Below are 24,769 nucleotides of genomic sequence, written 5' to 3' on the forward strand. Positions count from 1 at the left end.
TGTCATTGCTGCCCACTGGTGCTGTGTCTCAGTGTCAGCGTACTCACTCTGCAGCCTTCAGTATTTTCTTGGTACAGTTGCAGTGATCGTCTTGGATTATCCTCTTGGCTTCAGGCTTGTGAGATGCTATCAGTCATGAGTGCAGACAGCACAGGATCAAACAGTCTTACTAACAATTAGCATTGAAACAGGGAGAGTGTAATATAGGATAGATGGTGGTTTTTTGCTACTGTCTTCTTCAAATGTTACTCCAGCATGTGAGAGAGGACAGCTGTCAGTAGCCAGGGTTCTTAAGTCAACATATCTTAGTCTTCACAGCTCCAAGCCTACCTGTGACAAAGCCAACGGTCCCTGTCATCATGGCCAGACCTGCTCAGGATGTGCTGGTGGGCTGGTACCTCTGTTATATGCATGCATTGTAAGCATGTATGTCCACACACTGCTGTACAATACCCCTTGATGGAAACTATAGGCAGTGGGATTCCTGTTGGAGTTACCTCATGTTGGGTCAAGTCTTAATTTTGTGATTAAATTGTTTTGCATGGCCAGGTGTTTCTTTAATGCTTGCTCCTGGATTTGCTGGCATGGACTCTGCACAGTAATGCAGGGTGATACTACATGTGTCAGCCACCTTAGCTCAGTGCTATGCCCTGCTTTACATTCAAACTCCTGCATTCAGCTTATGGAAGGTAGTGCTTCCTAGTGCCAAGTCTGATCTAAGCAGTAAACACATTCAAAAGCAAGGTTTGCTATCTATACAGCTGTCTATACAGTCTTTCCCATACAAGCTGCCAGTAAAGTGCAGGGTTCTCTACTTTCTTAAGGCAATAATATTTTGTCCTGTTCACTGGCTTCTGTTTGTGCAGGGGAAGTTTCTAATGAAGTTCCTGAGCAGCAAGCTTGCTGGGTTTGATTGCAAGGAGAGTGTTTCCTAGCATTGCTTTAACCTAGGCAGTAAAAGAAACTCTAGGCTGATCTGGTCTGACAGGTTCAAGATTACCACGGACAGGAGCACTGTTGGCTTGCTGGGAAGTGAGCAGGAGCAAGGGGCTCAGACTGCAGGAGCCAAGGCCAGATAGACATCAGAGTCTCTTGGGCATCAAGGGACTGTGGTTATACTGAGGTTAGATACTGTGGTTATACTCTGCTCTATCTCTGCCTCACACATCCAATCTCCTGCTGCTGTTCTGCAGAGTCGTGTTAAACCTGGGGTTTGGGTGTAGCCACTGCTTTGGGATGACTGAGTGGCATAGGATGGGCAAGGCCAGATGAGGCTGGTTGGCTCTGGGACCAAAGTCATTGCTCAGCATCTGATTTCAAGGGTGGCTGCAGGGCTGTCAGAGATGGGGCCAGATGTGAGCCCAGAGGGAATGACTGTGTTGAGGCCACTCTGTTGTCTGGGGCTAGATATCAAGCTGGGGTGCTTGATCCAGCTGTAGGTGCTTGGAGTGTCAGCCCCAGAAGGGGCTGATCCCCAGCAAGACATTCTCTGCACAGCCTGGTGGGATGCTGAAGCCATTTGTGCTTCTCTTGCAGGTGGTGCTTTGCTGCAGAACGGGCAGATGACAGCAGAGATCCAGGAGGAAGTGGCCTTGACCAACCTGGGCAGCAGCGCTGGGGCCAGCAAGCGGCACAGTGCTGCCGACAAGATGCACTTTCCGCGTTCCAACCTGCAGACAATCACAACCCTGGGTATGCTGGGCCACTCTGGCCCTGACCTCACTTCAGCAGGAAACCTGTGGCTGAAGCCCCAGCATGTCTTAGCCAGAAAGCTGGATGTGCTGGGGTACAGAGGGCCCTGCAGCTGCTGGGCTGTCAAACACACATGCTGTCCTAATGTGTGGTGTCTTCTCATGTGCTGCTCTATACTTCCAGGCAGGGGGGAGTTTGGTGAAGTGTTCCTCGCCAAGGCAAAAGGTGCAGAGGATGGTGAGGGTGAAGCACTGGTCCTGGTGAAGAGCCTGCAGACGAGGGATGAGCAGCTGCAGCTGGACTTCCGGCGAGAGGCAGAGATGTTTGGCAAGCTGAACCACTCCAATGTGGTGCGGCTGCTAGGGCTATGCCGTGAGGCAGAGCCACACTACATGGTCCTGGAGTATGTGGACTTGGTAAGGGCCCTGCCAGCAGTGCCTGCAGTGAGGAGGAGGAGGAGGGGTGGACAATGGGCGTGATGCCTGCAAGGATGACATGGTCCAGGCTGGCAGCACAGGGTGAGCAAGGTGTAGGGAGACTAGGCTGAGCTTGCTACTGTTCCCAACATGTGGAGGAGTCTCAAGGGGAATGGAGGGGTCTCCTGCAGGACCTGGAGGTGACTTCATCCTCTTACGCATCCTCCTGATTTCTGATTTATGTCCAGGACTCAGCTGAATAAGTTAAGCTGTGGGACTCCATGCTGCAGAATGGCTGCAAATGTTAAAGGCTACTGTGGGAAGCCTGGAATTCACAGGAGAGAAATCAGTTTGGGCCATGAGAAACCTCCTGGAAACATCAGGCCTGCTTGCCCTGATCTTAGCCAGTTAAGGCCGAGAAGTGAGATTCTGGCTTGCCCTATAGGATAGAGACCTGGAGGACAGGCAGGGTCTATGGCCCAGGAGATGAGGATCTGTGGGGCTCCCAGTGGGCCTGCCACATCCAGGCACTGCAGGGACCAGTGCAGCTGGAGCATGGAGAGGTGCTGCCTCTGAGTTGATGTCTGTCTCCCAGGGGGACCTGAAGCAGTTCCTGAGGATCTCCAAGAGCAAAGATGAGTCTATGAAGCCGCAGGCCCTCACTACCAAACATAAGGTGATAGTGCAGATTTGGAAGTGCTGTGGGGCTGCGGACCCTGAGGAGGGCAGTCAGTGCTGACATCTCTCTGTGGTCAGGTGTCTCTCTGCACACAGGTGGCCCTGGGCATGGAGCATCTTTCCAACGGCAGGTTCGTGCACCGGGACTTGGCAGCCAGGAACTGCCTGGTCAGTGCCCAGCGGCAGGTCAAGGTCTCATCCCTGAGTCTCAGCAAGGACGTGTACAACAGGTCACCTGGGAGCCTGGCAGGGGAATGGGAGGGGATGGGATGGTGCCAGTCTCATTGTATGTTTGTCCTGCCTGCAGTGAGTACTACCACTTCCGCCAGGCCTGGATCCCGCTGCGCTGGATGCCACCCGAAGCTGTGCTGGAGGATGAGTTCTCCACTAAGTCAGACGTGTGGTCCTTTGGGGTGCTCATGTGGGAAGTCTTCATGCATGGGGAGATTCCCTACGCTCCACTGGCAGATGATGAGGTCCTAGCAGGTATGTGGAGTACCTTGTGCGATCCCTGGCATTGTAGTCTAGTTCTTTTTCTTGTGGTAGAGGGGCCAGCCAGGCTGTGTGACATCCCTCCTCTTGACACAGCACTGGTCTGGCTGAGGAGGCTGTTCCAGGCTGCGTGGAGAGGTGCTGCTCTCCTTGCACCCCACGGAGAGGATCACAGCTTTTCCCAACAGCCCTTTTGGCCCTTTGCTTTCACGTCAGGTCTGCAGTCAGGAAAGACGAAGCTCCCACACCCTGAGGGCTGCCCTTCCCGCCTTACCAAGCTGATGCAGCGGTGCTGGGCCCCCAGCCCTAAGGATCGACCCTCCTTCAGCGAGCTCACCACCGCCCTTGGGGACACCTCAGCTGACAGCAAAGCCTGAGTATCCCAGCCCTTGCTGGGAAGGACGGAGCGGGGTGGACAGGGATGGTGCCTGAGGAGCTTCTGGCACTCCTGTGGCCCCTTGCTCGAGCCTGACCCCAATGCGCTAGCGAGCAGCTCGGCACCAGCACCTGCTGGACTCAAAGCACAAGCCAGTGTACCCCAGGCCCCCCACCCCCCTCCGCCACGGGTCCCAAAGACAAGCCCTTGCTGCCTCTTGCTCTCCTCCTGCCCCAGCCCGGTGCCCTTGGGCTGATGGTAAGAATGGAGCACAGCTCCCCTCACCTGGTGAGAGCTGGGCTCCAGCATGAGGGCTCTCCATCCCTGCTCGCCACGTGCCAGCCCGGCCTGGCCTCTCTCTCCATCCATCTGTGCTAGCCATGGCTGCTTCCCCCGCGCCCCACGGGTACAGGCCTGCCAGCAGGAACACAAAGTGCCTGGCATATGAAGGAGCTCACTACCTTTCCCAACTACCCTGTGCCTTTTTCTTGTACCACAACTTTGGGCAGCGCTCCCTCACTCCTTCTTCCTCTTCCAGAGCGCTGACTCCTCCCTACCATAGTATTTCTGTTACTGGAATGCAGCCTAGAGCGGGTTAGTTTGTTTGCTTGAGCAGAGGGTACTGCAGCCAAGAAGGGTTGGGTTTTGTTGGGTTTTTATGTGCTGCTCTCAATAAAGAAGGCTTTTTTGGGGGTTTTTTTTTTTGGTCTTTGTAAGACGCTGCTGTCAGATGGCTGTTTGACTGTTTTCCTCCACATGGTTCCTTGGAAGGGTTGGGGGCCGGGTCCTCAGGCATCTGTCTTCTGTGTTTAACCCTGCCCTGTTCCCAGCTGGATCTGAGATGCTGTTCCCAGCCTGTTGGGCCCTCAGGGAGCACTTTGCCTCAGTGCTTACTTGTCTCTCTGGGCAGTTGTGGTTTGCCCTCCAAGAGGGTCATGTGTCTCAAGAGAAAATGTCCCTCTCAGACTCCCTGCAAGCAAGCACTTGTGGACACGTTGGCAAGAACCCTCCCAGTTCAGGTAGCCAAGCTTTCTTAGCAACTTTTCTGCTTTGTAATTTGGTTTGTGCACCCACCCCTGTGGCCTGGGGCAGCTTTGCAGCCAGCACTGGGTTGTGTTTTCGCATGGGAGATTTCTTCTTACAGGACGGAGGAGCTAGCAGGGCCAAACCTGGATGGGGATACTGGTCACATGTGGACTGCACCCCACTCCCCTGTGCCAGTGGCCCAGAGCAATGGCAGGGTCCTGGCAGACTTCTTGGGGGAGGAGGTGGGCAAATGATACACAAGAAGCCCCAGTCCCCACAGCATGAACATGAGCCAAGCCAGCACAGGGTGGGCCTTTTCCCTTGGAGCCAGAGTGGGACCCTGGGTTTAGCAAAGCTGCAGACCAGCAGTTTCAGTTGCTTGCACAGCGCTGGGTTGGGCGTGTTATAAAGAAAGATCTGAGCTCTTCTAGGAGGCCTACTGGGGCTGGACTTGAGGCGATGGGCACAAGCTGCACAAGGGAAATTCATATTGGATGTTAGGAAAATGTGTCCCCCCAAGGGTGGTAAAGGTCTGAGACAGTCCCAGAGAAGCTGTGGGATCTCCATTATTGGAGATACTTGACCTTGGTAAGCCCTGAACAGCCCAATCTAGTTGGCTCTGCTTTAAGCAGGGGTGGACCACAAATGTCCAGGATCCTCTTTCCGCCTCTGCTACCCAGAGAGGCTGTGAACATGCTGGAGGGTGAAGAGGGATCACTTCTTGGAATGTGCTAGCTGGCTCTGAGCTCAGATTTGGTCCATGGGTTGGGAACGGGGTTACGTGGGCCTGTCTGGGTGCAAGCAAGTTAGCTGGCTATAGAGCAGTTATAAAAAGCATTTGTTCGTTTCCTGACACTTGTGTCTTGCAGCTGGGAGCTGCGGAGTCTCTCCAAGCTGAGGTCTCTTGGTGAGCTAAGATGTGACTGTGGCTGGCTGCTGGGCCGCTCTGTCCTCCCTAGACCTGGTGTTCCTTCATGTAGTGGGCTTGGCAGCAGGTTATCGCCATCCTGAACCCTCGTCGCCTCCATGACTCTTCTCCAGATGGCCTGGCCACAGCCGAGGGTTGGTGGCATTGTGAACACTGGGAGGGGGTGTTATGGGCAGAGGTCTCAAGATGTGCCTTCTCTCCCCCTTGCAGCTCCATGCCCCTCTTGTCACTCCTCCCAGTCCTTCCCAGTGTGTACACAACCCTTTGAAGTGTGCAAGTGCTATGGCGCTGCTGCGTGCATGCTCTCCAACTTGGCAAATGATGTCTCACATGCATTTGCTGCTGTTCGATGTCCTTTTGTTCCATCTCTCCCATTCATCCCATTCCTGTGGACTTTCCTGCCTGCTGCCCTATGTCTCAAGCAGGATGGCTGTACGCTGTGGACTGATTCCTGCAGCCAAGTCACTAATGGATGTGTCTTGTCTCACCTGTGCATCCCTGTGATATTCCTTACCTCTAGAGCACGTCTTGTCCCAGAAATACTCCCAGGTGGTTCTGCAACTGCTTCCTTGGGCACTCGTGGATAGATCTTATAGGAGCCTGGAGGTGAGGCCAGGCACCATCACTTGCAGTGGCCTAGCCGTGCAGCATCTCTGTGATGCTACAGCTAAAGAATAGAGATGCCAAGGACTTCTGGAGTGACATCCTTGCTCTTCTAGCTTCATGCATGCAAGTATCTCTGTGTACTGTGAGGGAATGACATGGCTGCAGCAGACTCGTTCTGTGAGCTGTGTGAGGATGGGGTGTTCAGCTTTATCCCAGCACATCCTGGGGACTCGAGTGCCTGTTTACCATGCAGTCAGGACCTGGTGACTACAGGGAATCACCCATGGAAAGGCGCCAAAGCTAGGACAAACTCCAGACCTAAAGGGTGCAGAAAGATGGGGGTTGGGATTGCGTATTTTTGGGAGTGATGTCATGAAAAAGTTCTATATCCTTGGGGACTGGACAGATGTTGGCCAAACTAATTGGAAGCCACAAGCTGAGCAAATACTGTCCTAGCTAAATGTGGTGGAGGAGAGCAGGAAATCAGGGCCTTGCAGGAGAATGAGAGGACTTGGGCAGTTGACAGAGGTGAGATCCAATTGCCTCCACCCAAATTGAAGGAATATCTTTAAAAAAACCAAACAAACAACAAAAACAAGCTTGGGAAAGAAAGACGACCTATGGTATCCGGGGCTAGAAAGAACAGCACAGCTTCATTAGTGCAAAGGTCCACCTAGTGGGCTACCAGCTGTGGCCAAAATTGAACATTTACTGAACAGTGTAAGAGGGGATAGCAAGCAGGTATGCACTGTCCCAGCTAACAACTCCCTAAAGCATAAGGACCTCCAAACCAGACATTTCTGGAGTCCTTGATGTTTTTTTCTTGCCAGAAAGTTGTCCGAGTTCCCCTTAGAATTATATGTGCTTTGAGCAGCCCAGGGCAATGAGTGCACAGATCCACTATGCAGCTTGAAGAAGTACTTTTTAGTTTGCTCTGATTTCATCTGCTGCCCCATGCCTCTTATGCAACTTTGTCAAGCACCTGTGGGGGATCTAATGGGCCTCACCTGGGACCTCCAACCCTCTTGAGCTGCATTAAGCTCAGTTCGGGCCTTCAGTTTTATTTTGAGCAATCTTGTAGGTGTTCCTGTTTGACCTTGCCTCTAGCCCTGGGGTCTGGGCATATATTGTAGCCTTATTAACTAGGACCAAAATCAAGACTATCTCCTCACTGGATGGATACTGGACTTGATTCATCGCTTGCTCTGTGGATGGACCTTGTTACCAACACCAGTTTCTGCTCTGCTCAGGTACTGTGGCACTATACCTGTTAGTGAGGGCATGGGGTCATGCTTAGATACTGGCTAGTCACCTCTTATGGAGCAGCCCCGCTCATGCTGTTCCTCGATATCATGTATGAAGGTCAGATGCACCCCTCTGCTGACCAAAAAAGCATGTTAAGAAAAGCCTCGTTTTATATGTGCAGCAGTACCTCCAACCTAGTTGTTACTGCTCACAGGAGAGATCTGGCAGTTAAAAAACCAGCATCTATATGTACTTGGTAGCAGTCAAAAAGGCAGCTGAAGTATCAGTGGTAGAGAAGATGAGCAATAGGATGGAAACCATCACAATCCCAGTGTTGAGTGCAGAGGGTGTTTAATAGTTCCCTGGTTGAAATATGGATCAGGAGCTGGAAAAGGATGAGGAAAGGGCTTGTTGCAGTAGCCTAGAGGAGGGATGAAAAGGGGACGTGGAGAACTGGGGTGATGCTGGGGGCAGCTGGCAGCAGGGCCCATGCTACAGTGGAGCTGGCACAGGCAGCAGCTTGTCTGGAGGAATGCTTGAGGGTAATCAAGTAAGAGGCTTCTATGGCATAATGCAAAGTGCTGTGCCCACAGCTATGTAAGATGAGGGTTAGAAATGTGAATTTTATGAATGGGACTTGTAAAGGAGAACAACCCTGAAGATGAAATGTCAAGTGACCAAAAACTCAGTTTAAGCTGCTTTCAACTGCCACTGGGTGCTGGTTTGGTTAGGGAAATCCAGTGATGCTGGAAACTTGTTCACTATGGGCAGTGGTGACCTGGGGACAGAATTTGGCTCTACAGGGTGTGTCTGACTGCCTTGGTGAGAGATTAGCATCCCAGGAAGCTCAGAGGCAGGCTGATGCTCTGGTCTTGTTCAGAGCACAAGGGGGACAAGTGTCTCAGAAAGCATCCCCAAGATAAGGCTAGGGAGGGAGAGGATGGCGGCAGAAGGGATGAGCCAGCCCAAAACAAGCTAGCTCTCACCTCTTGCCTCTGCAGACTATCCTGCAGCCTGGGGAGCAAAAGGCCTCCACCTGGCCTTACGACCAAAAGGCCCAGGGGGGAGGGTGAAGGAGGGACTGTGTAACAGCCTCATGGGCAAGAGGAGCTCCAGTCCTGGTACCTGCAGTGGTTGCACACTTGTGCAGAGCAGGCGGATCGGCCTGGTTTTGGCTGTCAGATCCATGTGGTCAGCCTAACAGGTGCCTCCAGCTGTGCAGAGGGTCTCACCAACCCTTCCTCAGCCTAGTGTGACACAGTGAGGCCTCCGTCTCACCTGTGCCAGGTGTAGTTTGTGCTCAGCTTGAAGGGAGGGTTGCCAGGACATGTGATGGGAGGCATGTGAGTCCCAGCAGCCCTGCTGGGAGCTATAAATGGCATGTGTGCTCACTGGAGGAGCATGGCTGGCGGGGAGGAGGGGAGGCGGTGGCAGTGGCAGTGGAGAGGGGGGGTGTTTGGTTTTGCAGTTACTCCCTTGCTCTACAGGAGGTTGGCCCTAAAGAGTGGGAGACAGCTGTGAAGGCTGGTGGCAGGCATGCACGTCCTCTGAGTGATGAGGCAGATATGGAAAGGGCTTGTGCAATCTGAGGAACCCTCCATGGAGCACTCACGAGGCAAAATGGGTCTGGTGCTGGCAGAGGTGAGGTCTTGCCCTGGGCTGCAGTTCCTGTTTGTAGGACAGGGTATGGGAGAGCCCTTTTCTCTGCTAATTTTGTAGCTCTGTCAGCACAGCTTTGAGCTGTGGGGCTGTGGTCCCTCCTGCACCCTTACTGACTGACATGGAAACAGCCTTGCATCCAGTTGTCCTGCCTGCATGGGCTGTCTGTCTCCTGCAGAGGTCCTGGTTTATACCTGAGCAGAGGACAGGGCCTATGCCACCACCCACTAGGAACTCTCTAAGCTGCAAAGTGGGGATGGACATGGACCACTGTCTGTGTACTGGGGTCAGCCCAGCCATCTCCCCAGGGGACAGCCGTACAGGTGGTCGGTCTGTCCTGCCCACAGATGGCTGTAGTACAGGACCCCATTCTCTACTCCTGTGGACTTTAAGGTGGCTGTGGCCCATCCAGTTAAACAGAGACCCTTTTTCTTCAGACTAGCGGTCAATTTATGCTTAGGCAATGTGTATTTTGGTCATATCTGCCCATTCCTGTGCCCTTCACACCCTTGAGCATCCATGTGGCCCCCACATCTTGTCAGTGCCCCTGCAACCCGTCCTCATGACCCTGGGCAGACCCCGAAGCCACCAGAGACAAGCGGCCAGCACCTTGTACCCTGTAGGGTAGGGGAGCAGTGGGGGTGGAGGGTTGCCTGGAGCAATACCTGGTGGCATCACCAAGAGGCAGGCGGGATGGTGCGGGAGTCCTCCCGAGTGCGTCCTGAGGATGGCGAGGGGTAGGCAGGGAGTCTCGGCCACGTGGTGTGTCCCCCTACGAGGGCACGAGTGCCTGTAGCTGGCAGCAGGAACCGGGCAGCGAGGGCTGAGCGAGGGCTAAACGAGCCTCAGCCCAGCCTCCGCCCAGCCTCCCCCGCCCTGCCGTAGAACGGGCCGGGCTGCGCCGTTCGCAGCGCTGCGACGCCGTCGGTGCTCGTCGCCCACCGGCTGGCCGGCGCGGCCCGTGCGGCTCGGCGCGCTGTCTCTTTAAGAGCCTCCCTGCGTGTGATGGCAGTGAGTTCAACCTGGCAGTGATGCGAGCGCACTCGGAACGTATGCAAATCAAACGCCAGCCGCCGGCCAATGGGCGTCGGTGCTTGACGGCCGACAGCCAATGGAGTGGCGCCTCCCAGCGGGGCGCCGGCTCGCCCCATATAAGGAGCGCCTTCGCCATAAAAGGCAACATTGTATCGCTTTATATGGGGGCGGCGCGGCGCGGCGGGGGCGGCGGGTGGAGCGGGGCCGTGAGCGCGGAGCGGGTGGCGGGGCCATGGCGGGGCCGGCCTGACCCGGCCCGACCCGACCCGCGCTCGCCGCCGCGATGCTGCCGAGCCAGGCTGGGGCCGGGAACGGCGCCGCCGCCACGCTGGCCCGCGGCTCGGGACTGGGCCGGTCGCCGGTACCGGTGCCGCGTGGGGCGAACGGCGGCGGGGCGGCGGCGGCGGGGCCGCCCGGGGGCCGCCTAGAGCGGGAGGCGCTGTACAGCGGCAGCGAGGGCGACTCGGAGTCGGCCGAGGAGGAGGAGCTGGGCGGCGAGCGACGCGGTGTGAAGCGTGGCCTGGCCGATGCGGCGACGGCGGGGCCCGCGGCGGGAGCGGCGACGGCCGCCTACAGCGGCGGCGGCGGCGGGGGCGGCGGGGCCGTAAGCGGCGCCAAGCCCGGGAAGAAGACGCGGGGCCGAGTGAAGATCAAGATGGAGTTCATCGACAACAAGCTGCGGCGCTACACCACCTTTAGCAAGAGGAAGACCGGCATCATGAAGAAGGTGCGGCTCCGGCTGGTGCGGGGGAATGGCTGAGGTTGTCGGCTGGCGGCCATCTGACCGTGGCCGACGGCCCGGGAGGAGCCCTGGCCTTGGGCGGTACGCGCCCAGACCGAGCGGGGAGTCGGCCGGCGGGGCCGTGCCCGGAAACGGCGGCGGCTTCCCGGTCCCGCGGCGGGGGGTGGGGTGGTGGCGGCGGCCCGGCATCAGCTTCTTCCGGGGGGCCCTCGCAGGATCCTCCAGCGGGGCTGGTTGTTGTTTGCGGCCATTCCCTAGTGTCCGCGGGGGGACCCGGGCAGCCGGGAACCGGGAGGCCGTCACGGTCACGCAGCCTGCGGCCGGGGCATGCCGGCTGCGCCCGGCGGTCCCCAGCCGGCTGTTGCGCTCGGGGAGGCTCGTCTCGGCGCAGCTTCCGGCCCTCGGCTGGAGCTGATCGGCGCCCCGGAAGCCCTGAGGACCCCTCTCCGTGAGGCGTTGCTGGGTGCTGTGCCAGTCCTGCGGCACAGCTGGGCTGCCTTGTCCCGCCAGGGTCCCAGCAGGGCCGGCTCCTTCGGCCGCGGAAGGGCCGGCGCCGTGCCTCGGTCGGTCCAGAGTACTCTCTGGTTTCTGGTGGCTGGAGCCGTAGTGCGAAGACAGGTTAGAAACTTGGGGGAATTTGCGTGCGGTTGGATGCTGCTGGCTCATCTGCATCCCCGTTGGTGCCCATAGCATCTTCTGAACAACTGGGCAGTGCTGCATCCTAGCTGAGCTGGGTTTCACATACCCTGGGAAGTGTGGTGGCATACGGCTGGGCATGTTCTGGCTGTGTGGGATGCAAAACGAGGCCATCCTCTCCGTGGTAACTTGTGCAAGACCACTGAGTGTGCTGCAATAGCACACAAGAGTGTTCTTCCCAGCCCACAGGTCAGTCCTGGGGGGTGGTAGCCTCGCTGCAGGGCTGTTTGGGTGCAGCTGTGCTCAGGAGTGTGGAGACAGGGTGGAATCTGGGTCCTGATGTGGCTGGGGTGTCGGTGAGGGGAAAGAGGTAGTGGGGGCACGTGGGCCAGGTAGCATCCTCTCGTGTGGCTCAGCAGAGGTGAGGGGGGAAGGCATCCAGATGTACCTAGAGAAGTGGGTGGGATTTCCAGAATGGGACCACTCTTTTCTTATGGCCTCTTGGCATGCACGTTCTCTAAGGGTGTACTAAAGGAGATGGGATTGCAGCATGGGGCTCTTCAACCTCTAAGGAGCCAATCTTGAATTGGTTTTAGAAGCTGAAGCTCCTCTGGGGTGACAGGTAGCTGGAGCTGGTGTGAGCAAAAGGAGGGCAGTACTGAGAGCACAGGGATACGCCAGGGACTCTTGTCTTGCACTGTGTCCCTACTGACTGCGACTCCTTGTTCTTTCCTTGTGCTGCTGGCAGGCCTACGAGCTTTCCACGCTGACTGGCACTCAAGTCCTGCTGCTGGTGGCCAGCGAGACGGGCCATGTGTACACATTTGCCACACGGAAGCTGCAGCCCATGATCACCAGTGAGACGGGGAAGGCGTTGATCCAAACGTGCCTCAACTCCCCAGACTCGCCCCCGCGCTCAGACCCGACCACTGACCAGCGCATGAGTGCCACGGGCTTTGAGGAGACGGACCTCACCTACCAGGTGTCTGAGTCGGACAGCAGTGGGGAGACCAAGGTAACATTCCTGTGCTCAGCCACCTGGACGTTCTGGGAGGCACCAGCTCTGCTTGTGGGGCTGTGCTGGGAGCCCTGACCATCCCCAGCCCTCCTTGTATAGCAGCTAGGGAAGCTGAGGATGAGACCCCTTTTGCGGTGACTCCGGCAAGCTCATGCTGTGGTCTCAGGGCTGGCTCCTTTGCTTGGCTGGCAGTAGTGGCGATTCGGAGAGGGAGGGAAGTGGGTGGCAGATGTCCTGGCCCTGGTCTTCGCAGCGGAGCTCTCCACTGGCCCAGCCCACCCCCCTGGCCAGCTCTCAGCACTGTTATCTCTCCCCGGGTGTCTCCATGCTCTTGCACTCATTGATAAAAATTTGATTCTGCCTCCATGGCCTTATAAGGCCTGGTTTCCCTCGCCAGAGTCCCTGGCAGGGCCCCTCACATTCCTTATAAGCTGCAGCTGTCTCTTGCTTTGGTGCTGTTTTGGAAGGGGGCAGGGAGGACACAGGGAATGGAAACATTTGGCTGGAGGGACCATTTCTGCTCCCTGCCTAGTGTCCCTGCAGGCACCGGCCCTTGCCTGCCTGTGTTACTCATGGCGTCTTGCCTAGGGTGCTGTAGAGGGCTTGCCTGTAGGTGCAGAGTCAGGCAATGACCCTTTTCTGCTGGAAGGGCTCTGTCTTGTCCCTGTATCCCTTGGTGCTGTTCCTTGGAGCTGTTACAAGAAATCTGGCTCCCGTATCCCTGCTGCTTCCTTTGCAGGCTGGTGCTCAGGTCCACAGGCGGTTGGGTATGTGAGGCCGCGGAGTTTGTGGTGCAAAGCTGGGGTGACATGCTGAACTGGGAGTTGTGCCACAGCTTCCCGGGCCTGTGTGGAGTGCCGTTGGGTGCTGTGAGTTGCTGCAGCTCTGCTGTACCTGTGCTCATGGCATGGATACTGGGCTTGGTGCAAAAGCATCTTTCCAGATGAACTGTGGCCTTGCTCTAGGAGCCCTCCAGCCAACTGTACGCAAGCCACAGCAGCATCCTTGCTGTACAGGAGCCACTAAACGTTAAGCAGACAAGAACCTGGAGAACGGTGTTGGAGATCTCTGCTGTAATCCCAAAGGCAGTGAGTGCCCAGCATGTTGGCTGGGGCTGCAGGGGTGTTCAGCTGTGTGTTTGTATCCTATGGCAGCCCAACAGCTCTGGTCACAATGCTGCTGGGTACCTGGCAGCTGTGATTCCTCCATGCCGTCTTCCCCACATGTGTGTAGAGCTGCACCAAGCAAAAGGTTCTCGCTGCTGAGCCCTGAGAAATATCGGCAGTCCCAGAGATCCCTGTAGGCTGAGGAGCTGTGGTGGACCAAGGTGTTGCTGGCTGGAGAGCTCTGTGCTTGAGCCCAGAAGAGTCCCTGGGAAGGCTTCCCTCTGATGGGAGTCCAACAACGGTCCTGACTGTCCCAGTCTGGCGTGACTCCCCTGGGTGCCTCTGATTCCTAGTGTGAGCTGTGCCAGCCCTTTCCAGTAGGCAAAGGAGTTCATTGTCACCAGCAACTTCTCCCTTGTGCAGCCTGTGTTTGTAAGGACTTCCGTGTCTTGGGCTTCTCCTGGATGAAAAGGCAAGTCCTGTGGGCATTTTGTAATGAGACAAACTACCTGTGCCTGGAGCATTTTGGAGGTGCAGGAAGTGCTGTGCATGGCAGCTGACCTGTCCCTGGTATGGAGCTTGTGCACATTATGTCCCTTAAGATTTTCCCTGAAAATATGGCTAGGTGGCCCCAAGGGAAGTGTGCTCTTGGGATGCAGTTACTCTGCGGAGATCTTAACACAGCTTATCTCTGCCGGCTTTCTGATGCGACCCCTGCTTTGTGCCTTGCAAGCTCCATCCCAGTACTCAGGAGTGGTAATGCTTAGTGTGGGGTGCCTTGTGGCCACAGCCAGCACTTAGTGTGACGCTGAACGAGCCCTGCCACCCTGTCTTCTGCTTGATGTTCTGGCTAAACGCACCCCTGGCCTCCTGAGGGTTCTTGTTGTGGCAAGCTGGGGACAGGCTGGAAGCCTAGTTTGGTGCTCTGGCAGGGACCAGTTCAATTCGGATAGACCAAGAATTCCCCTGAGAATGAAGGGAGCCTGTGGGTGAGCCATGCTAGGTGGCTGGTATCCTTGCTGAGGGGTGGGTGGCACACAGGGCTGGGTTAGGGATGCCTCATTGGAGGAGGTGGCAGGAAATTAAGTGCCTGGACTGTTGAGCCCAGCCACATAGGATGCTCTAAGAGGGTTGGGCGATTGCTCCCAGGCCTTCCCGTGAACTTTGCTCCCTGGACCTCTTTATGGAGCAAAGCTGCTTGTGTTCAGCTGCTGCAGCAAACTGGGGAGCAATGCAGCCAGGCTGTTACCCACAGTCAGCAACCCGCTGGTATTCCTTAGTGCTACAGCCAGCAGCACCTATGAGATGCTCCTGCTGTGCCGAACTCACAAACTCCCTGCCATGGAGCTGAGCTCAGACTGAGGCACGCTGTACTTTCAAGACAGCAGCTATATCCTCATGATGATGCTGTCATGCACTGATGTGTGGGATCTTTTGTGGGCCCCAAAGGACACAGTGCTCTCATGCAATCTCCTGCGTGTGGTTATGTGGGAGAGGGGATTTTGGAAGGAGCACAGGGGCTCTAGATTGGGTGAGAGTATGGGAGCAGCCCTGATCTGGTCATCTTATTTTGGAGTGGGGGAAAGGTGGGACTTTCTGCTCCATCTGGAATTCAGACCAGGTGTTGGAGACCAGATTGGAATTTCTGATGTACCTCCAAGGCCAGTTGTCCTGCAACATCTGTGTAATAATACTCACTGGGGGCTCTGGGCCATGCTGAACACCATTGTCCCAGGCAGGCCCCAGAAACGTGGAGTGGGATCATTTCTGTCCTCAAGACTCTACTGTGGTGCAGGATGGGCATTAGGTGGCCTGGGCCATGCCCTGTGGTCCACTCATGCTGTGTAGCATTTATCAAGCATGCACAGTGGTGTGGGTCTGTGCAGACATCTCCTGCTGCTGTGCTTCACCTCTCTGCCGCATGTCGATTCCCCAGGCACTGCTCTGCAGACTGAAGCTTGCAGTGAGCTATGGTGGAGAACGGATGTGCAGCTGCATCAGGAAGGGAATGACCTTCAGGGCTGCTGTGCTGCCTGAAGGTCATGACTTGACTCTTACTGAAGGCTGGCTTCGTGCATGTAGTCTGGGCTTTGCAGGGTGCTGGGGGGAGCCAGGGTGCCCAGGAGCTCTGAGGCATCCCAGACAGGCATGGGGAGAAGGAAACGAGTGTCCAGTCCCAAGGTCTCTCCTGCCTCTCTTTCTGTAGTAGGAGATACTGCTGCAACCCAAGACAAACACAGCAAAGATGGGAGGAATCTGGGTCTCACCTGTGGCAGAGTAGGGAGGTCAGAGATGGGGCACGCATGGTTTAGCCTGTAAGTACAGCATCCCTTCCAAGCACCTTTGCTGTTCTGATCATACTGAGGATTGCCCTCATGCTTCTAGGGAGTCCTGGGAACCCCCCTGAGTAGGGTGCTGGGAATCTTTTGAGATGCCTCCTCTAGTCCTGAGAGTACGGGGTGCGTAGGGTTCCTAAGTGCCCTGGCTGCTTGGGGTTATATCTCAGGGATGTACAGCTTCAGAGTTGTGCCTGGGGATGAGGGAGCCTGGCTTTTCCAGCTGGGAACAGGACTTGCCCTGCTCTGCTGTGGCTCCTATGGCCTAGTGGGCTGGGGGTAGCTCTGCCATGTCACGGTTGCAGGGCAGGCACCCACAGCCTCCATGTCCCATGGTGGGATGGCAGGAGTTTGTGGTTGAGCTAATGGAAAGTGCTTTTGCTGGGCTCTGCTCTGTTATCATGTGCCTCTTCTAATTCGGACTTCAGGGACTGGGGTGCCAAAGCGGAGGGGCATTGCTCTCCTCCCTCCCCAGGCCCTGGGGCATGGCTGAGTGCCCAGGATTGGCTCCCCCTGTCCAAAATGGGCTGCCTTCCCTTTTTTAGCTGTTTGTTGAGCTGTGAATTCCTCGTTCCTGGCAGCTTGACAAGCTGGGAACAAGGCTTAGCACGTGGGAGAGCTGGGCCCACCAGCCTGCGGTGGGAGGGGTGGGAGTGTGGCAGCCTTAACTCTTCCCAGGCGTGCTGGCAGCTGTGGCAGGGCACGGGGACAGCAGGTCATGTGTGGCCTGTGGTGTCCTGTGGAGCAGTGTATTTGCAGTTGCTCTTGGCCAGCTGAGCAGGGCAGGAAAGGGGCCATGGGGACTCTGGGTATCCAAAAGGGTACTGGGGGGAAGGAAGCATGTTGGGTGAAATGTGACTGCCAGGGGTGGCAGCGATTGTGCTGGGCTTGGTTGGTTCCTGCAGATCCAGTCCACGTCCAGCCATGTGCTTTGTGGCTGCAGAAACTGGGATGTTACGTGCCCTGCAGCCTGGCATACACGTTTCTCCCTTGTTCCTAGACCCAGGAGGCCATCCTCTCAGGCTAGCGTTGGCCCAGCGCAGGACCCTTTTCCTCCTGGTGCTCAGCTTCCCTGGCGATGCTGTCCTCAGCCATAGAGCTCCAATGCTTCTTGCTGGATCATGGTGCGTGCTGGCTGTAGCTAACATGTGGGGTCTCTTGGAAGCATTTGCCTCATGCCCATCTCTTGCTGGTAGACTGTCAAATAGCTGCTTCCCCTGGCAAGGTTCTCCTCATTGCTCCAGGAGATTTGTGGAGGCATTCCCCAGGACCTGCCAAAGCTGGGTTTGGGCCTCCCCGGTGTCCCTTGGCCTTACTCACCTCTCCGTCGCTGCTTTCTGCATACAGCTGCCTTTAAGAGCCGGTTCTCGACTTGTTCCTGGCCATGTGTTTCCTGCCATAAGGGAAGTGGTGTGTGTTCCTGACAGGAGACAGTGTGTTTGCCTTTATGTCTGTCCCTGCAAGGACTGCTTTTGCCTGTTGTGTGCCAAAAAGAGGCTGTTCTCTTCTTGGAGGCTATGGGGACTCCTGGGGAGGAGAAGGTTTACTCTGTCCCCTGGTGTCTTGCAGGGAAGTCTCTCAGGGAACCTGAGTGGCCCTGGGCTTGTATCCAGGGTTTACGCTGAGCGCTCTCCAGGTCTCCTTATGCTGTGTTATTGGGCACAGACTCCTCGTGTTTGTAGAGGCAACTCCCCTCTGCTACCCTTGCTGCAGTCCATGTGCTGGCAGGAGGCTCTGGGGGTATGGTTTAGCATAGTGACATAACCCATGGAGCCTGATGTGGTCTCATGGGCAGATGTTGACCAGATCCAGGGGCTGGTCTGAGTTGTCACAATCTCTCCTTCCCCAGGATGCACTGAAACCAGCGTTCACTGTCACCAATCTGCCGGGGACAACGTCCACCATCCAGACAGCCCCCACCACCTCGACCTCCATGCAAGTCAGCAGTGGCCCATCATTCCCCATCACTAATTACCTGGCGCCAGTGTCTGCCAGCATCAGCCCCAATGCCGTCACCAGTGCCAACGGGACAGTGCTGAAGACTACTGGAGCCAGTGCAGTGACATCTGGGGGCCTCATGCCCATACCCACCGGCTTCACCCTCATGTCAGGTCAGTGCCTTTAGGGGCTGAGGACCACATCTGTCTGTCTCTGCACCCAGAGTGTGTTGCTGCCCTCTCCAGAGGAGAGGAGACCTAGTGGCAGGAGGAAGCAGAGCGGTTGCTGCTGTAGGGTGAACCTGGCTGGGATTCCTTGCTTGAGCCCAGCCAGGCCAGTGGCTGGAGAAGGGTCATGTAGTGACTATTTCCTTAGAGTGCTGCTAGCTGGCCCTGCTGCTGGGAAGAGCACGGTGGCAGGGAGCTGAGCTGGGACCCCAGAGCAGCACCAAGAAGCCTGGAGGGAGTGAAAAGAGCTGATGATGACAAAGCCTTTCTTTCTCCCTCCTTTTGGCAGGTGCTTCCCTTTCTCCGGGGACCCCTACCATTCCTCTCACTCAGTTACAGCCGCACACCCTGGCTCTTTCCAGCCAGCAGGGCCAGGTGGTCACGGGTACAGCTGGACAGCTGCAGCAGGCACAACAGACAGTCTTCCGCTTCCCTGCCAGAGCTGGAGGGCAGATCATGTCGCTGACAGGTCAGCACTTGCTTCTCCTCCACTTGCTTGAGGTGGGGGGATGGAGGCATCTGTGGGGGTCCTGGTCCTGGCCAGAGAGCTGACCCTCCCCCAGCTGAAGTGGGAACACAGAGGAGGCAGAGCACAGGGCATCCTGGCTGTGGCTGCAGGGGAGAGGTGGGAAGACAGGGCAGAGAGTGCTTGGCGTAGGCAGGAGCAGCATCCTGGGGGATCCAGACCAAGGGAAGCAGCAGGTTGTCAGTCTTCTGCCGCAGGGTTTACCCTGTGGCTAGCCAGCACAGAGGAGACACGTCCCTGGTGCAGCTGTGCTGAGGCTGAACTGTGCTGCTAGGACTGATGGAAGGAGACCGCAGGGGCTCAGATGCCCAACGGATGTTTTTTGAGTGCTGGCATTTGGCTCTGAGCAGCTGCCCTTGCTTTAGTATTTGGATTCACAGTCAGTCACCGAACCGCAGTGCAGAGGATTAGGAGAGACCCAGAGCAGAGGACAGAGTGGTGCTGCTGTGCTCCCTTGTGTGCATTGTCCTTTGTAGGAATTTCTTGTTGTGCTGAGTCAAGGCTCTCCAGGTGGTATACTGGGGCCGGACATGCTCCTGGCTGGAGTTTCAGAGCAGGGCTAGGTTCTCCTTTGTGGGAGCAGCTGTCACCTGGGGACCAGCACTGAAAGTGAGACAGTATTTCTTGTGTCTTGCCAGTTTGTGCCCAATTCGATGAGTCTGATAGCCTGCATGTTTTCTTGGAGCCCATATGGCTCTCATGGGCCCTGGGAAACTGTGTGGTCTCATGCAAGAGAACTGGGTTTCCCTTGTTATCTGGAGGACCTAAGAGAATAAAAGATGTGTGTGTCTCTGGTTTGACGTGTGGGGAGATGCCCAGTCTGGGCGAGGTGGCCAGTGATTCCTGCTCTCTGGCATCCCTTGCTCTTCCCTCTGGAGACAGGACCTGAGCCTGAGGGGAGCTTTCTGTGCCAAGCTCTGTCTCTGGAGCTGAAGAGCTTTGCAGTGAATGGGCTGGGCCAGAGGCTGTGGGGCTGGGCCCCTGCCACTCTGGGGTGCCCACCTTGTGGCCCAGTCGGCTCTAATCACTGTGTAGGGCACTGTCATGTCCTTGAGATCACAAGCTTGGTGAGGCAGCTGTTCCTCAAGTGCCCTATAGAGGACTCCAGAGTGTGAAGATAGCAGAACACAGCTGGCCTCAACATTTGGGCTCTTGCAGTTCTGTGTGGTGCCGTGAGATGGTCCTCCCAGGGCTGGCTGAGCATGGTCAGTGCTGGGGGCATGGACTGGGCTCTCTCTCTTCCCATTGTGTTCTCTGCTGTGTGTTGGTGGAGCCAGGAATGGCGAGGAGGGCCCCAGACGTTCCTGAACCATGCCTGGGAGCTGGACAAAAGCTGCTGTGGCCTTCTTTTTCTCTCTGGAGTCCTATAGGCCAGCTAACCCCTGTTTGGCCTTTGCGTGCCAGGAAAGAGTAGGTTTTGGCCTGCTCTTCAGGGCAGGGCTTTTGCCACATGTTGCTTTTGGCTGTCCTTCCCCAGCACAGTGCAGAGCTGTGTCTGGCCAGAGAAGGACTGGGAGGATGTGGCCTCTCCCAGACTGCACGTGTACCTGCTGAGCCATAGGCTCATGGGCTCCCCTTTCTCCTCAGGTGGTACCATGGCTCAGCAGGTCCCAGTCCAGGCGATCCAGGTGCACCAGGCACCGCAGCAAACGTCTCCTTCTAGTGACAGCAGCACTGACCTTACCCAGACCTCTTCCAGCGGAACAGGTAATTGGGACCCTACAGTAACCATGTTCTGTCTTCCTTCCTAACCACTGCTGATAACAACCCACACCAGCAGACCTCACACCTGCTCCCTGCCCAGGATCCTTCTTCAGATCAACTCTATCCTAGCCTTTCTGACGATTTCCCAGGTGTATTCTGTTGCCAGCCCCTGTGCTATGCTATATCTAGGTAGATGCTGCAGTGCGTAGGGCACTTTGCAAGGGATTTCAGAACGTCTTCAGTTACATCATCTGCTCTTACTTGCAGCGTGGAGCTGGGAACAGGTTGCCCAGTTCTCAGATGGTTTCTTAGTGAGCCATCGTTGCCCCTAGCACAAGGCATTGGCTCACATCTACTTGACATTTTTACTGTATGTGCAGAGGATGTGTCTGTTGTCAGCAAAATCTGAATTCAGGTGCCTGGATGCAGGCTGAATGCAGTTCAACAGTTTTATTAAAGCTTCATCAGGAAACTTGTATCTCAAGTTGAATTCAGTCCTGGGATATTTGGCTACCGTGCTTTTCTGCCCTCTCATACTCGCTCATGAAAGGTTTGAGCTCTCCTGCCTGTTCCCCTGGGGCTTTTTCCCAAGAGCTTGGGAGAACAAGATGGGTATCTCCATGCACCTGCCGCTTCAGGACAGCATGCCAAGGGTGGCTGAGGGAGGGGTGCTGTGTGTGTGTGTGTGTAGCAGACTCCTTTCGTGTGGCTCACATGTAGTCTGTCCTGGTGCCAGTGACCCTCCCGGCGACCATCATGACGTCATCTGTGCCAACCACTGTGGGTGGCCACATGATGTACCCCAGCCCACATGCAGTGATGTATGCACCCACATCTGGCCTTGCGGATGGTGGACTTGCAGTCCTGAATGCTTTCTCACAGGCGCCCTCAGCGATGCAGGTGTCCCATGGCCAGGTCCAGGATCAGGGTAAGACAGCTGTCTGGGTCAGTGCTCCCTTAAGTGCTCCGATACTCTGTTTTTCTTCGTCTTGCATGTATCTATGCTCTACATTAATTTCAAGTAATTTTCTTCTAAGCAGTCCTAGTGGCTGTACAAAGGCCTGGCAAGGGTGATGCTTGATGTGTGCTTTTAGATCCCACCATTCGGCTGTGCAAAGGATTGCTTGAGTCATTTGCTGGGGAAAAAGGATGAAGGTTGCTGGGGGATGGGTGGCATATGGGGCAGGCTAGACTCTGGAGAGGATGTGTGGCTGCATGAGGGTGCAAAGCAGCATGAAGCCATGCAGGCAAGACTTGGATTGAGGGCTTGTGCCTGGCTGGGCCAGCATTTGGAAAACTAGTCCATATGGCTTTCTCCTGGGATACATCCATGCATGCAAACAGGCACCTTCATCCTTGTGAAGCTCCATAGAGCTCAGAGAAAGGACCTAGAGGGGAGCGCTGTTTAAGGGATGGTGTCATTTGTGTGTTCTCTCTGTGACAGGTGGTGTCCCCCAAGTGTTCCTGACAGCCCCATCAGGCACTGTTCAGATCCCAGTCTCAGCTGTCCAGCTTCACCAGGTAGGTGTAGAGTGGTACTCGCAGGTGTTCACAGGGCGTCCTTGCTCTGCCCCTGCCTGCACATCCTTTGTGGATCTGGGCAGATCTGGGCCCTTGGGTGGGGCCAGACCTCAGGTTTGGGAAAGCTGTCAGTGCCACCCACCCTTGGGTGAAGAAGTCTTGCCCTCCTTGGACAGGTGCCCAGAAAGGACAGTGCCACCCTGGCTGCTGGCACATGGGGTCTCAGGGCATGCTGTACCCCAGTGCTTCCTCCTACCTTTTCTCTCTAGATGGCTGTCATCGGGCAGCAGAGCAGCAGTGGCAGCAGCCTGACGGAGCTGCAGGTGGTCAACTTGGACACCTCACACAGCGCCAAGAGTGACTGAGAGGCCTCTGCCGCCGGCCTTGTACTGTCCCTGGCTTGTCATGCCAGTGCTAGAGCTGGCGGCAGTTCCTTCTCGTACAGACTGCACCAGTTATTTATTGTTGCCTTTTCACGTTTCCTTCATCCACACATGCACACACGCACACACTCACCCACACACACACATACAGGCATGCGCGTGGGGCTGCAGGACCCGCCTGGGGTAGGGCTGTTCTGGGGCTGTGCAAGGCTTGGGGGCGTTTGGATGCTGCAATAGCTGTGCTTGTCTCACGCCAGCCAAAGAAACTTGTCTCTTGAGAGGAGGATAGCTCTGCATTGTAAAATACTGCAGGCTGTTCCCGGCCGGAGGCTCTGTCTCCTTCTGGGCTCTCTGAGGCTCTGGCTTCTTTCTGGGTGCTCTGAGTTGCCTTGCACATGGGCATTTGCTCTGTGGGGCACTCAGCTCAGACCCATAGCCATCCTGCGGGCGCAGCTCAGAGCAGAGCAGGCCGAGGCTGTGCTGCTAGCCTCAGCAATGTGCCTTTGTGAGCGTGACAGGTCCTGGCCGCAGCAACTCGCCCTGGGCTCCGGGCAGGGCAGCCAGCTTGCACGTGCATCTCTGGTTGGGCCTGTGCACCCTCCCTCTGGAGGGCAGCGGCACAGCCTGCGGCATGCAGCCCTGTCCTCATATGCACTACAGTGAGCACTCTGCCCTCAGTGCCTCCTTGCTGGGTTGCCTGGTAGATGTGCAGCCTGCCTGGCTCTGACCCGGCAGCTGCCCTCACACAGCTGAGATGGTCGGTGGATGCCTAGGAGCACGATGCCCTGGAGAGCTCCTGGGGGGGAACTGTGGCCGGCCCAGCCCCACACTCCTCTCAGCCCTCGCACTGCTTGCGGACTCCATACACCCAGGGGAACGTGGCTGGGTTTTTCCCACATGCCCCTGCAGCTCCAGACAGCGCTTTCTAAATTCCTGTGTCTGATGCAAGGTGGAAAAACAACTCAAGTGTCAAAGGAAAAGAGCCCATGGGGCACTGAGCTGCTGGGCAGGTGGCAGGCTCTTCCTCTGAGTACCAGGCCATACTGGGCTGTGGAGGAGCAGCTGTGATGCCTGTGCAGGCTCAGCAAGGCCAGGGGAGAAGGGCTGGAGCATGCTTGGTCCTGCATGGGAGTTGCTGTGAATGGCTCTGCTACCTAGCCCTGTCCCTGGAGGGAGAGTGAGCAAGTGAGAAGCTGCTGAATCCTTAGGGGAAGAAGCAGCTACCGTTACCTATTTTTTTTTTTTTTTAAGTTAAAAGAAGCCTTGGAGAAAAAAGGAAAAAAAAAAAAAGAAAAAAAAAAAGAAAATGACTTTATTTTTCTAAGTGTTAAACTCAGTATTTATGTAATTCTTTAAGGAATAAAAGTTTGGCTCCTGTACAGTTTTCATGGGGTTTGTACCAGGGGGATGGGAGAGGGGTGGGTGGGCACAGAGGCAGGAAAGGGGCCTTGCTTTGGAGTTTGTATTGTAATCTTGGACATGTTCCCCCAGCATTAGCGTTTAAGCTGCACTCTCCAGCCACCAGCATGTGCCAGGGATCTTGCTGAACCAAGTGGGATGCTTATTTCCTGTTTGCCTGTACTGAGAACTCCATCATTCTGGGCTTAACAGGCAGAAGGCAAGTGAAGCAGTGGCTGGTCTCTAGAAGTGGGAATCCCATCCCTTAGGAGCAGGGGGCTTGAAGTTTGTCCAGGAACCAGAGATGGGCTGGGTTTTCTGATGGTCACCCTATTTGTCTCTGGTCCTGGGGCTTGCTGCTGTTCTGTCACTGCTCCTGGTGTGGAGCAGTGCTACCTGTGACTGCCTAAGAGGTATATGGGCATCCCTACTCTTCCCTGGGTGGCAAGTGACCAGCAGCAGCTGATTCCTGCTTGCTTGTGCAGGTAGCATCTCCTGAACTCCTAGCTGATGATCTGGGCTGTAGTTGGGGATCCCCTTCTACAGCTGTTCCTTAGTTTGCAGATGTGGACAGGTTCCCTCCAAGCCCCTGTACAGAGAGCTCCCAGAAGGGTCTTTCAGTCCTTCGGTCTGTTACACAGCCTAGGAAGGGCTCCTGGGGAGTGGAGTGGCCCATCTAGTGAGAGTGATGTTGCATGCTGCCTCCCCTTAGTATCCTCGCCCTAAGAGTGGTGCGTACCCCATAGCTCAGAGCACACAGGAGTGCTATGCCCCAGTGCTAGGTGTATGAAAACTGCCCAGTGATGCTTCCAAAACAAGGCTGGGTATCTAGGAGTTCGTCCAGGGAGAAGGATGTGGTTGGGGTTTGTGTTGTCCTTTGCCCCAGCACATCACTGTAGCCTGGCTTTGCTCCGCTTTGCTTCTGCTAGCACTGCAGAGCAGAGCTGCTGGGCAGGGTGGCAGGAGTGCCCCTGCTGCTACAGGGTGTCTGCGTCCCCTCCCTGGCTCCCCAAAGGCAACTGCTGGTTAAACGCTAATGGTGTATTTTATTTAAGTGCAGACTTGTAAGAACACTTGTGTA

The 24,769-nt window shown here is 56.0% G+C and overlaps 2 protein-coding genes across 5 annotated transcripts in view; both read left to right on the forward strand.

Moving 5' to 3' along the window:
- Positions 1 to 4,352, forward strand: part of PTK7 (protein tyrosine kinase 7 (inactive)) — a 40,974-nt gene extending 36,622 nt beyond the window's left edge. For both annotated transcript variants that reach the window (XM_086631813.1, XM_086631812.1), the window contains 6 exons: positions 1,537 to 1,692; positions 1,876 to 2,108; positions 2,704 to 2,784; positions 2,865 to 3,016; positions 3,094 to 3,272; positions 3,495 to 4,352. In XM_086631813.1, coding sequence (XP_086487939.1) covers positions 1,537 to 1,692; positions 1,876 to 2,108; positions 2,704 to 2,784; positions 2,865 to 3,016; positions 3,094 to 3,272; positions 3,495 to 3,655 — 962 coding nt within the window. In that variant the 3' untranslated portion in view covers positions 3,656 to 4,352. The remainder of the gene's footprint in view (positions 1 to 1,536; positions 1,693 to 1,875; positions 2,109 to 2,703; positions 2,785 to 2,864; positions 3,017 to 3,093; positions 3,273 to 3,494) is intronic.
- Positions 4,353 to 10,436: 6,084 nt separating this feature from the next.
- Positions 10,437 to 23,698, forward strand: SRF (serum response factor). Of its 3 annotated transcripts, none has more exons than XM_086631817.1 (8): positions 10,437 to 10,880; positions 12,280 to 12,546; positions 17,841 to 18,102; positions 18,446 to 18,625; positions 20,270 to 20,389; positions 21,107 to 21,314; positions 21,831 to 21,907; positions 22,177 to 23,698. In XM_086631817.1, exons 1-8 carry the CDS (start codon positions 10,437 to 10,439, stop codon positions 22,266 to 22,268), a joined length of 1,650 nt encoding a protein of 549 aa, XP_086487943.1. In that variant the 3' UTR covers positions 22,269 to 23,698. The 3 variants fall into 3 exon arrangements, with proteins under 3 accessions (XP_086487943.1, XP_086487942.1, XP_086487944.1); XM_086631816.1 differs by having other exon boundaries at positions 21,123 to 21,314; XM_086631818.1 differs by lacking the exon at positions 18,446 to 18,625 and having other exon boundaries at positions 21,123 to 21,314.
- Positions 23,699 to 24,769: the final 1,071 nt, after the last annotated feature.

This window comes from Tauraco erythrolophus, chromosome 2 (assembly GCF_009769465.1).
Source record: "Tauraco erythrolophus isolate bTauEry1 chromosome 2, bTauEry1.pri, whole genome shotgun sequence".
Taxonomy (NCBI): Eukaryota; Metazoa; Chordata; class Aves; order Musophagiformes; family Musophagidae; genus Tauraco; species Tauraco erythrolophus.

Bases quoted from the DNA above. Each gene is read 5' to 3' on its own strand.
- SRF (XM_086631817.1), top strand. From the start codon at position 10,437: ATGCTGCCGAGCCAGGCTGGGGCCGGGAACGGCGCCGCCGCCACGCTG. The intron at 18,626-20,269 runs GTCAGCACTTGC...CTTTCTCCTCAG, and splicing joins GCAGATCATGTCGCTGACAG to GTGGTACCATGGCTCAGCAG. The intron at 20,390-21,106 runs GTAATTGGGACC...GCTCACATGTAG, and splicing joins GACCTCTTCCAGCGGAACAG to TCTGTCCTGGTGCCAGTGAC.